Source organism: Ambystoma mexicanum, chromosome 11 (genome assembly GCF_040938575.1).
Source record: "Ambystoma mexicanum isolate Mex_15411 chromosome 11, UKY_AmexF1_1, whole genome shotgun sequence".
Lineage (NCBI taxonomy): Eukaryota > Metazoa > Chordata > Amphibia > Caudata > Ambystomatidae > Ambystoma > Ambystoma mexicanum.
The window spans coordinates 1116997958-1117010292 of NC_090934.1; the positions used below are offsets into that span (position 1 = coordinate 1116997958).

The following is a 12335-nucleotide window of genomic DNA, read 5'->3' on the forward strand; positions in this document are numbered from 1 at the left end:
AAGTGCCGGTGCCAGAGGACATCCCTGCTTAACTCCGCTAGATGTTCCTATCACTGCCGATAGTAGCCCAGTACCATTCAGTCTGACTCTCATGGATGTTTCTGAGTAAAGTTCTTGAATTGGGTCTAAGAGGTTCTGGGGGCAGTTCCAGTTGGCAAGTTTTATCCAAAGTTTTTCTCTGTTTACCTTATCGAAGGCTTTGGATAAGTCAATAAATGCCATGCAAAGGGGAGGGGCTCCTTCCTGAACTCTGGCTTTCAAGATGTTAATGGTGAAAATGTTCGCCATAGTGTTCAAGTTTTTCCTGAACCCTGTTTGAAAGTTATCCCATCCTTCAGAGGACTCTATCCAGGTTTTGAATTTGTCCAGTAAAAATGAACCGAAGAGTTTGCCAATGCAGTCCAACAGTGCTATTGGGCGATAGTTGTTGGGATCGCTTCTGTCTCCAGATTTGTAGATGGGGACTACATTGGCTGTTTTCCAGGACTTCGGAACAGATGTAGAGTTTGTACAGGATTCGAAAATTTCGGCTATTAAGGTTGACCAGACTTTTGGGTTAGATTTTAAATCCATGTTCGACAAACCATCAGGACCCGGAGCTCGTGGTGATTTGAGGCTCTTGATTTTATCTTCAATGCTAAGTGGGTCAGGTTCTATTGCCCATCGGTTAGGTCTGCTTTTCCTGGGTTTCGTCTCGTTGCCCACTGGGCCGAAAAGGGTGGCGAAGTGTGTTATCCAAGCTTCTTCTGTTACGCTTGATGTTAAGGCGTCCTTGCTTGATGAGCTATTAGAGTTGACCAGTGACCAGAATGATTTTGTTTGCTTACCGGCCAGCACTCGCAGCATTTGTTCTGAGTCGTCTTGGTAAAGTTGTAATCTAAAGCCTTTCAACCAGGTCTTGTAGGCTTTAGTGACTTTCGAAGCTGTTTCAACATTAACACGTGATGGCAAGCTCCTGGCCTTTCTCACAGCTCTTCTCATCTCCCGCCTTTTGTTCCTGAGGGTTTCGTTGTTATGATGGTTGGTCTTTGCTTGTTTCCTATTTCCCGTCTTTTTGATGTAATATGGTTGGAGTAATGGGCAATAGTCCATAAGATGTTTCTCTTCTTTAGAATTTGCCCACGCTTTTATTTGGCGGTAGTTAAAGGTTAGTGTCGTTACTGCTGAGGTGTTCATCCTTAAGCGTGTGGAGTTTGCATAGGTCTCCATGTTGGTCGATCTCAGCGCCACGTCACTTTCGTGCATTTTGAGGCGGGAAGCTGACCATGTCAGTTTCAGGAGGTTGTGGTCACAATTAAGTGATCTGGTGATGTCAAAGCCGGTGACCAGCGGGAGGAGATTTCTGGACAGATAGATGTGGTCTAAGGTGGCGCTCCTTCCGGCTAATTCCCAGGTCGGGATAGTCGGTTGCGATGCTTTTCCCAAGAAGTGGGCGTTGTGTAGGTCGTAGTTGTCCATCAGATTTGACCATTTGTTTCCTCTGTCTTGTGAGTTTTCCGGCAGTTGTGGCCGATTTGGTTTTGTTTGACAAAACTCCTGCCCATTCTTCTTGATGTTGACATTTAGGTCTCCGCAAATAACTATACTTTCCACTAGGTCGTTTGATAAGGCGTCTTTTAAAAGGTTTTCGATTTTCAGTAGAAAGGTGTCTGTTTCACATTCTACCGGGTTCCAGTATAAGTTAATCAGAAGGTATGTTGTTTTTTTTCCTTTATTAAGATTGTTTTGGTTGTTACTTCTCTGTATCAAAGTTGCCAGGATGTGCGGCTCTGTCTTTAACACTTTGAGAAGGTGAAGGTCGGCTCCGATTCTTATTGCTGTGAGTAATCCTGCTCTTGGTCTCCCCGATGTTCCTTTCAAGGCTGGTGAGAAAGCGATCGTATAACCTTCTATCGACGGTTTGTGTTGGATCCAGGTTTCTTGAAGACACCAAATATCTACGGATCCTAGGTTAACGTCTGAGGAGTTCGTCAAATGGGAGAAGCCTCGGGTGTTCCACGAACCTAGGGTTATGTTGATCTCCGAATCCATGTTCAGTAGCTGGCCTGAGCACTTCTTGTTTAGCTGGCATTTTTTTAATTGCTAGTAATTGTGGTTTATTGCTAATGCTTTGGGCAGCCATGCCCAACGATTGACTTCTTCCTTTGTACTTTGTTGCTTCTTGTCCCAGTTTGGCTTTTCTTTTCCTTTTAGCGGAATATCTTGCTCAATTGTGATGTACCAATTTTTTTGGGGGCCCGGAGGTACCCTTTCCAATTCTAGAGAGCTTGGCCGGTGGGCCTCTGTCTGCTTTCGTGTAGTCAATCTTGGAAGGTGTTTGTCATTCACTACCGGAGCCTGGTCATTCCGGTATATAGGTTCGCTCTTTACATGGTCTTTCGTCTTTTTTTCCTGGGGGCGTCTCTCCGGGTAGTTCGGTGAGTCTTGTTTAGAATCAGTGCGCTCTTTGGGTCTTATGTAATCTGTAAGGTCGTAACCCAGCGCTCTCAGTTTGTTTTTTTCTTTAGTTAAAGCCGATTTGATGGTTTCAGATTGAATGTGTAAGTAGACGCTATCCACTCGTTTTTTTTCCCTGAATTCCACAATTGTGATATCTTCTGTGGATAGAGTTTTTAGAGCTGGGACTAGGTGTAATATTTTTAGAATCGTTTTTCTGTTTAGGATGAATGATGGGTCTTCCTTCCAGATGCTTTTCAGAGTGAAGGAGCGAGTCTTTGTAGACCCTACCAGTCGGTTTATGAGGTCTCTTCTTCCTCGGCGGTCCTTGCTTTACCCCTCTGTGTAGGAGGGTGCCTCTGATTTCTGCGTCCACTGGACCTTGACGTTCGGTGGTGGTTTAATGGGGATGAAGATCTCGCTCTGTGCTCTAGTTTATGGAATCTTTTTGGACTTCTTGTTTTTGAGAGTGGTCGCTCATCTTTATGTGAACTTTTGTGCACTCTGGATCGCCAACGTGGAGTAAGCGCTGATGGTCGTTCCTGTGATGTTTTTTTGGCGTCATAACTCGACGGTTGCGTCGTCCTAGGAGGAGGTGGTCTAAAGTTGTCCCGTACTGGGAGCATTTCCATTTTCTTTGTTGGCGAGTGCTGAGAAGTTACTCTAGGTTTGTTTTTTTCCAAAAGTTTTAGTTTTTTTTCCTCCAATGTCAGAAAAATTGGGCTTGCTGGCTCTTGAGCAGATGGTTTGTTATTTCTTTTAGTTTTTCTGTTTTCCTTTTTTTGTTTCTCGTCCAAGGGGTCGACCGGAATCAATGGGGATTGACTATTTGCATTTCTCTTTCTTTTTTTCACAGGCGTCTGGTCGTCCTCTTCCCAATCCTCACACATTTCTCTTGCGTTTAGAGCTGCGTCCATCAGCTCGCTTTCAGTGATTGAGCACACGGTATCTTCTAAGGCCTTCTTTTCCTCGCTCGGTATTAGTGGGGACTTCGGTGGTAGAAGAGTAGTGTGATCAATCAGTTTGGGCTCGAAAGGTAGGTAAGATTGTTTGAGGGAAGATGGCTGGTTGCTTTCATTGATTCTTAGTATAGTTGAAGGCTTGCTCGTTTTTCTCTTTGCGGGGCCTCTCAAAGTGGGGTCATATTTTTGAATGGATAGGTCTGCTGACCAAGATGCACATCCGTTTTTTGAGTGGAGGTCGGGTCTTGTTTTTTCAGTAATTTTATTCGACTTGTTTTCATGGTCTAGCTGTAGTTTGGTGTTCGAGGGGTTTGTTTTTTCTTTTTGCTTCGTTACCCGAGGCTTATTTGTAATGACTTTCTGTGTTGTACTTATTAGAGGATCTAGTAGTGCCTTTTCATCACTGTTAGTGTGGTCTATCGCTGTTGGTTTGGCCGGGGCCCCTGTAAAGTTAAAGGTTTTGAAAACTGGTGCCTCAGTTTGGGTAGATCTCAAGCACTTTGGACGATCTGCAAGATGGTCTGACTGCTGTAGAGGTTGCTCTAACGTTGGTGGGTGCGATCCTTTGCTGTGATATATCCTTCAATAAAGGTGAGTCTCGTTTGTATGTGCGCCAGCACAGATGCTTGGTCTTTTGTTGCGTCGTTCAGCGCTTCGTATAGTTTGGTGAACGGCGCGAGTGCTATTGTTAAGGATGACATAAGGACTAAGAGGTCTGTTTTCTTTTTTGGTGATGGAGATGGGAGTCCAATTGTAGCTTTGGTGGTTAAAGATTGGTTTGAGATTGTATCATTTGCTGAGTATTGACAGGCGTTAATTATGAGACAGCCACTTGGGAGGTTCTCTTGTTGGGGCTTCTCAGCAGGTGGAATCTCTTTCCTTACTTCTTGGATAGTAGAGTTTTTTTGCGCTTTGTTCAGGGATTCCTCTTGGTATCTCTGCTTTTCGTGATCGTCCAAGTCTCGTAGCGCCCGAACATCGTTAGTTTTACTGGCGATCGGGCCAAGTGGACCCTGAGGTTGCTTCAAGTAGGCGGGGCCGTTTCTCATTGTCCGATTAAGGTTTGTGATTTTTGGAGAGTCTCCCGATTGAGGTCTTTGTGCTTTTATGTGCCATCTTTTCAGGAAGGCAAGCTTGCGTAGGGAGTCTTTGTCATTTTCTAAATTCTGATCTAAATAGGTTCCCTCAAGTAGTTCTGCGTCTGATATTTCGACTGTGTCTTCCTCACGTGGGACTTTGTTTTTTGTTGCAAAAAAGTTGGATATAGATCCTTTTGTGAATATTTTTTTTCCTTTGTAGGTCCGTGGGGGTGTGTTTCCTTTTATCGGTAGTTTCCTGCACGGTGACTCTACAGTAAAGTTGGAGGCTGACATTAAACTTGACTGAGGCTTAAGTTTGGTGTTACTTGTATTCATAGAGTTTGTGGGATTTGCTGGGATCGGGGTTGAGTGAGTTTCTGAAAAGTTAAGTCTTAGTTGAATTGTATAAGATTTAGTCGCCTCATCCTGCTCGTCTTCCGAATAGTCGACAGTCGAGTACGAATTGTCGCTGTTGCTATTTTCCGTCGGTCTGTTGATTCCTGTGCTGGTGGCTTCTTCGTAACTTGGCGGGCGATGGATTTGTGCTTTGACTATCTCTTTTTTCTCATGGGCAACTATTTTTTTTGACGACATGGTTATTGACAGTGTTTTCTGCAGAGTTGGTGCTTTCGAGGGGGTGGTTTTGAAGTCAAGCACCTCCCGCTCTTGGGGTTCATTTGGCTTAGGTACTTTCTTGGGCTCCCCCTTAGGGGAGCCCGGTTTTGTGTTCCTTGTGGGTGTGGTACTTTGAGAGGGCTCTCCGTCTTTCTCGTAGGCCTGTTCCAAAATTGCTGGCGTCCGGAACTGTGGAGGATCCGAGAGCCGAGGGGTCCACGGGGTAGGCACGTTGGCCGCGGTTGTCCACTTTGTGCTTTCCCCCTCTTTCCGCTCCCGGCTCGGCTCTTCGACCTTTTTTGCATTTTCTCCCTCTCTCTGGTCTCGGCGCGGCTCATCGGCAGCAGGGCTCGTCGCCTCCGCGACGGGCTCCCGGCCAGAGACTGCTCCCGGTTGAAGAGGAGGGAGAAGTCCGCTCTGGGTGGTCTGGCGGTCTCCAGGGCATAAGCCGGCGTCCTCGCTCGCGGGCTCGCTAGCCGACCTCTCCACGACGATCCCGCCTGAGGACCGAGTGGACTGGTCCTTCTTCTCGTGGGCCTGCGGGCTGGTAAGTCTCCGTGTTGGCTTTTCTCCGGAGCGTAATGAGACGAGTGTTGATGGATTGTGGCTCGGAGGAGTCTGTTGCATAGACGGTGCCTCCAATACTTCTTTTGGCGGCTGGTTGTTCACTTCCCTCTTTAGTGGTTCAATATCCTCTGTTGATTTCGCAGGTGAGAGTTTCTGGTCAGTTGGATTTGTTTTCGAGCCGTCTTTGCTTTTGTTTTGAGGCATTTGGAAGGGCACTTTAGATTTTGCCATGACTGCCGCGTCTTTCAGCGAGTGAGGTTTTCTCAGGCGGCTCGCCCGCTTCAAGGGGCTTCGTCTCTCTAGGCCACTGTCTTCGCTTCTCGTTCTCTGGCTTCGCAGCCAGTGTCCTTCCCCGCTGGCCTCACCCTCGTGCATTGCGACGTCGGATGGGCCGCGGAGCGGCCGCGGACTGCCGTAGACTGCGAGCACCTCAGCAAGCAGCTCTGCGGCCGCTGCGCCGCCAAGTTGATTATTTGAAGTCTGTGTGGCTCCTCCTCCACGCTGTGCAGCCACTGTAAACAGACTGGAGTCAAGCAGGAAAGGAAAGGAAAATGCCGGTGGGGTGCCGTAGACTGCGAGCACCTCAGCGAGCAGCTCCGCGGCCGCTCCGCGGCCAAGTTGATTATTTAAAGTCTGTGTGGCTCCTCCTCCGCTCTGTGAAGCCACTGTAAACAGACTGGAGTCAAGCAGGAAAGGAAAGGAAAATGCCGGTGGGGTGCCGTAGACTGCGAGCTATAACTAATTGGCGGGTTAATCTGGACGCAGCAACAGCCTTTGCAATTATATAATTCCTGGCGAACACGTAGTCTGACTTCGACTGCGTTGAAGTGACGATGAAATTGACTATTGCACAAGTATTAACATTCACCCACCCTGTGCATTTCCATATACCACTGTCCTAACTCTTAAGGCAGTTTCTACCCAACTTGGTGCCCAGGGCAGAAAAACTAGAATGCGCCCCCTGACTGGCACATTGCACTCTCAAACTACACCTCGGTGTCACGCAACAAAGCCCTCCTAAATGTCAATAAATCGCTGCTAAACAATAGGTAATAGGGCTCCCAATCAGCTCTTGAATGGGGAAGGCTAGCCCATTTCCATTAGAGTAACCAGACCTTCCTTCTTGTTCCCGGCTGGGTCTGGTCTGTTGAACCTAGGTGCGTTGGGGTGCTAGTATTGTGTCTTATTTGCTTCTAGTACGTACTGCTTCAGTATCCATGGTCCTGCCCATGGGGTTGAGGAGTCTGTTGCCTGCTGATAGTTGTAGTCCTTTGAGCTGAGATACCAGGTTGTTCTGCTCGCCAAACCTCGGGGGAAGTAAACAGAGAAATCTGGTCAGGACAGAGGCTGATGGGCATTGGGTCAGAAAAGGAGACACCAATGTGCATACAAGGCTTTAGGCATACTGAGGAGCTGGGGAGAGGGGCCCCTTCAATTCCCACACTGCCTCTGGGGTAGCTCTGGCTGTCGTGTGGCCTTAGTAGGCCACTTATTCTAGATTCAGAGGTAACAGGTTCAGAGGGGTTCTTCTTTCCTTAACAGGGTAATTCCCATGAGCCTGTCACATGTGTCACTCAACACACCAGGATATGTGAGCCTTTCTCCTCTTAAGAGCAAGTGTTGAACAAACAGTGTGCAGTAGGACCCTTGTGCGGCACATCCCAATGGTTGAAATTGTGGTGATCCAACTTGCACAAGCTTTTGTCCACTGATCTCTTCTGCCACCAAGCGGGAACCGGTTCAACACCCTTAAGTGAACGGAAGTGGTGCAGGAAGGCTTAAAAGGGCAATGCAGTGGTTACACTTATGGACTAATTAACATTTGAACGTTTGGAGGGGGTACCCAGTTGATGTTGAGTAGGGATGGAAACCAAGGGCACCGAGGATGGCTGCAGGGAGAGTGATAGTGACAAGGGGACTGGGAAGGAAAGCCGGACTGGAGATAACTAAAATGGAGGAGGTAAGATGGATGTAGTCCCAATGGGGAGTTGAGAGTACAGTCTGATGTCTCTGTTCCTGATAATCATCTCCGTTACTCTGCTTAGAATGACAGGAGCGACCATAAAACAAAATATGGGGAGGATCCCCAAAGTTTCTAAGAAACCAGAGATATGGAAAAGTATGTGGTCAAAAAAGGGAGCCCTAACTAGTTACCCCTTCAAATCCAGCAGCACAGGAGCCAACATTGCAAACCTTGCTTGTCTTATGCTTAACAGGTTTGCTGTACAGAAGAGCACGCTTAATAGACATGGCTAGCTTTTTGCTAAGCAAGATTGTGCTGCTTGTATACCATGCAGTTTATTGTATCAATGTCTATGCTTTGGCAAAGTATTGATTCTGTGACTCCGCCAAAGTGTGTTACAATCCAAGTTGTTTGATCACTAGCTGTCAATGTTACTGTGGATGCCTCAATAAAAATGTTAATTAAAATAAATAAACTGCAAAGGTTTTGTATTTGCCACTGTGTAGTTTGCTAATATGTAGTACCACAGGTGTGTGTTCTATGGCCCTGTTGATGCGGCCTCTCTTTCTGTCTACAGAGCCTGCAGGGACTGACGGGGACGCCGCTGGTGGCAGGGAGCCCCATCCGCCATGAGAGTGCAGTGCACGGTGCTGCAGTGGAGGTGCAGACTTACCAGCCCCCATGGAAAGCACTCAGCGAATTTGCCTTGCAGAGTGATCTGGAGCAACCCGCCTTCCAGCAGTTGGTAAACTGAAATTCTTAATGCCTTACATATACTGTTTACCCCCTAGCTTCGCAGCCACTTCCGAACCCCACCAATAGCCCTATTTCACAGTCACTTATACATACAACCCAAATATCCACAGTCGTGTCATCATTGGCACATTATATCCACAGCCACCATAGACAAGGAGTTGTATTCACAGCCCCCAATAGTGCAACCTGCCTAGACTCCCAAGATATACCGCACTGATCATTCCAAATAAGGCCCAAACATGTCTGGGATTGCGAGTGGTCTTATCCAGAAGAGATGTGATCCCGCAGTTCGGCTTGGACTGCTGTTTTTGTAGTGAGGCCAAGTCTCATTAGTATAAGATGTTATCCCCTTCTGTAATGACACATGACGGAGAATGATGGAATATAAGACTGCCGAGACGAATCGCCAGTGGTTATGGTTTGTTCAAAACTCTTCCCGTCAGCAGAATTTAGAGGACAAAAGTTACCCAAAATACAACACTATGGTGTTAATCACTCTTAGCTCAGTGGTAGAATGAGTGAGACCCTCGCTAGGTGTCCCAGAGACCCACATTCAGAGTGCCACCTTCAAAGCTAAAAAACAAGTGCTGTCTGGGTATTTAGGACAGTTATACACATACAACGCCTACTCCCATGTTTATCAAGTCTGTGATATACACAATCAAGCACCATCTTTCAATCCGCTCAATATTGAGAGTAAATCCTATGCACAGTATTATTTCTCTAAATCGTTTCTCAAGAGAAGTCCTGGCCACTGCACACAACACTCTACAACCATTTGGCCGAATTACCTTTTGCTGATGGGTTTCTGTAAGGGTGAGGGGGTAGGTGAGGGTAGGGGGTGATCTGCCTCCCTTTTTTTCAGTAAAAAATTGCAAACATGTTTAAAAACAATTAGACTACATGTAATTAGGCCAACAAAAGCAGAGGGAACTTCATGGGTCCACTGCACACAGTGCAGGGCAAAGTTCCCTGAGGCTCAGTAGAGCAGGGATCAAAGCTAGATTCAGTTGCCCCTGCGCTCTAAGTTTGAGAGCAAGAAAGCAGGCCATACTCAAAGCGAGCAGCTCTTTCCCTTTTAGATCCACTTGTTTCCTTAAAGGCAGGTCTCCTTCAGAGGAGTATCTCTGCCAAGCTTTGGTATCCTACAGCAGAAGAGGAGGAGTGGCTTAAAGCCAAACGAGAGATCATCTTTTGGCAAACCTCAGCCACATTGTTTTTCTGCACATGTTCTGTTGGAACAGGAAGCGACCTAGAGCAAGTGAGGAGTGTCATTTGTGCCTCTTTTCGTTTGCACATTTTCCAACACACATCCATTTCTGAAGTCCCCTATACTCTAGTTTTTGCCGGCATCAAGTAAAGGGTTAAGCATTTCATTTGTTGTTTTGGTCTTTACTGCGTGTTAATGTGTGTATTATTTTTCTATCTCCGGTTCCACATTCCGTTCAATTTGTTTTTGTCAAACTACTTCTAATGATCTGGTTGAATATAATTACATAATTAAAAAACCCGTATATAATTTTTGCTGCTTGTAAGAATGCGCTCTAACCTATTGTCATCTGCCCACCAATTAGCTCACTTTCATGTAGTTACATCTTTAGTATTGCTTTTGAGCTTAAGATAACTGAGTTGCCAAACTTCCAAAGAAGGGGAACAAGATGGTAATACAGCTAATATTTGATCCTGCTCTAGCATAACATAACAGGTGTATTCCTAGAGGGCATGTTCACCATCAGATGGTATCTTGCATCAGCACCCTATCAAGATGATTACCTGCCTTCTCTGATGTGGGAGCGAGGCGGTTTTCATTAGAATAGGGCGCTCAATTCCAGTGATTAACCCCCTGCTCAAGCACCCGGAGCTGGGAGTTAAAAATAAATTGACGGCCCACCACCCCCTCATTGACCTGTTTCCCCACGGCCTTCTTTTGTTAACTCCCACAACACCGCTATTGCAACTCTCATATTATCAAAGATTTGTCAAATTCCTGCAACCTGTCGGCACGGCGACAGAACCAACCTTTTCCAGCATGCTTGTTATTTCGGCAGTGCTTCAGAACCAGCATTTCCCCGCCTGCTTGCTATTTCGCCAGTGCTGCAGAACCAGCATTTCCCCGCCTGCTTGCTATTTCGGCATTGCGACAGAACCAGCATTTCCCAGCCTGCTTGCTATTTCGCCAGTGCTGCAGAACCAGCATTTCTCAGCCTGCTTGCTATTTCGCCAGTGCTGCAGAACCAGCATTTCCCCGGCAGGGCAACAGAACCAACATTTCCCAGCATGCTTGTTATTTCGGCAGTGCTTCAGAACCAGCATTTCCCCACCTGTTTGCTATTTCGGCAGTGCTGCAGAACCAGCATTTCCCCGCCTGCTTGCTATTTCGGCATTGCGACAGAACCAGCATTTCCCAGCCTGCTTGCTATTTCGCCAGTGCTGCAGAACCAGCATTTCCCAGCCTGCTTGCTATTTCGCCAGTGCTGCAGAACCAGCATTTCCCCGCCTGCTTGCTATTTCGGCATTGCGACAGAACCAGCATTTCCCAGCCTGCTTGCTATTTCGCCACTGCTGCAGAACCAGCATTTCGAAGGGATTGTGTCCTCCCACGTATTCCTTATCTTTGATATAATCCATTCCAGCTTGCTGGCCTCAGAAACCTTTCCAGTAGAGTGCGCTGCGCATCGACGTCCCTCGAGTCGGTGTCCCTCGACAGCCTCCGTTTCGGCGCCGACATCATCTTGAGTACAAATAGTCTTGCGCAGCGTCCGTTGCTCAGTTCCGTTTTTCTGCGCTTTGTGAGCCTCGGAAACGTAACGCTCGGTTCCATTCTTCATAAAAATCTTCTTATTTCTTCGAAAATCTAACAATGGCATCTTCATCCGAACCATCGACTCCACGGTCTGGGTTTAAAACATTTTGCGACTGTGGAAAGAAAATGTCTTTAACGGACCTTCACAGGATCTGTTTGTGGTGCCTGGGATCGGAGCATCACTGTTCGGAGTGTGAGGACTGTATGTCCATGATGGCGAAAGCCTTGAAGGAGCGTAAGGGGAAGTTAGAAAGATGTAAGGCTTTTAAAACTTCTACCCCTTCAAAAGTTTCCTCTCCTCGTCTCCAAAAGAAACATTCCCGATCAAGATCTCAAAGCGGTTCCCATCATTCTTCGAGATCGAGACATTCTAAGAAGAGGCGCCATAGATCTCCCTCTTCTTCTTCCTCTAGTTCCCTGGAAAGGGTCACCTGCCCCACGAAACACAGCTCTCCGGCTAAGTGGGAGGAATTCCGTAAACAAATGCTTAGCGTTTTCGAGAAAGCAGCCTCGACCCCCTGGGAGACGTCTAAAGGTGATACCCTGTGTGAAAGACCCGAAAAACTAAAACACTGCGAGTCGTTGAACTATGCGAGTAAAAATACACGCGAGCACCATGAACCCTCGAGTAAAGGCAATAAGACTGCGTCATCGACGCCATCGTCGAAGATTCCTTCGACACACAAATCTGCGTCATCGACGCCATTGTCAAAGGGACCTTCGACGCATAAATCTACTTCATCGACACCGTCTTCAATGCCATTGTCGACTCCGATGAAGGATAAGCCTAGAACTGCCACTACGTCACAGGCACCAGAGGTGTTGAAAGCCCCGACCATGACGTCGAGAGTGCCATCGACAATCTCGACGATGCAGAGTAGGATTCCGATCCTCTCAAGTTCATCAAGGCCTTTTCCGACGTTTTCAACACCTTTTACAGGATTGTCGAAGCCTACAACGTCCACTTCGACAACCACAACGTTTTCTCAGGCAGTAACAACAAATTGGCTCCTTCTTCTCTAGAAATGGGTTTTACTCTATATACTAGATCTGATTACTTTAGAGCCTTGTCTTCCATATATGAGGAAGGGGAGGACTCTGACAATGAGAGACTTTTTGGACTACAAAGGACTACACTACCAATTCCAGAGGAA

General features: G+C 46.9%; 1 protein-coding gene across 4 annotated transcripts in view; it reads left to right on the plus strand.

The window, feature by feature from the left end:
• Positions 1–12335, plus strand: part of ISL2 (ISL LIM homeobox 2) — a 152466-nt gene that overhangs the window by 109765 nt on the left and 30366 nt on the right. For all 4 annotated transcript variants that reach the window (XM_069624447.1, XM_069624446.1, XM_069624448.1 and 1 more), the window contains one exon: positions 8200–8367. In XM_069624447.1, the coding sequence (XP_069480548.1) occupies positions 8200–8367 (168 nt within the window). The remainder of the gene's footprint in view (positions 1–8199; positions 8368–12335) is intronic.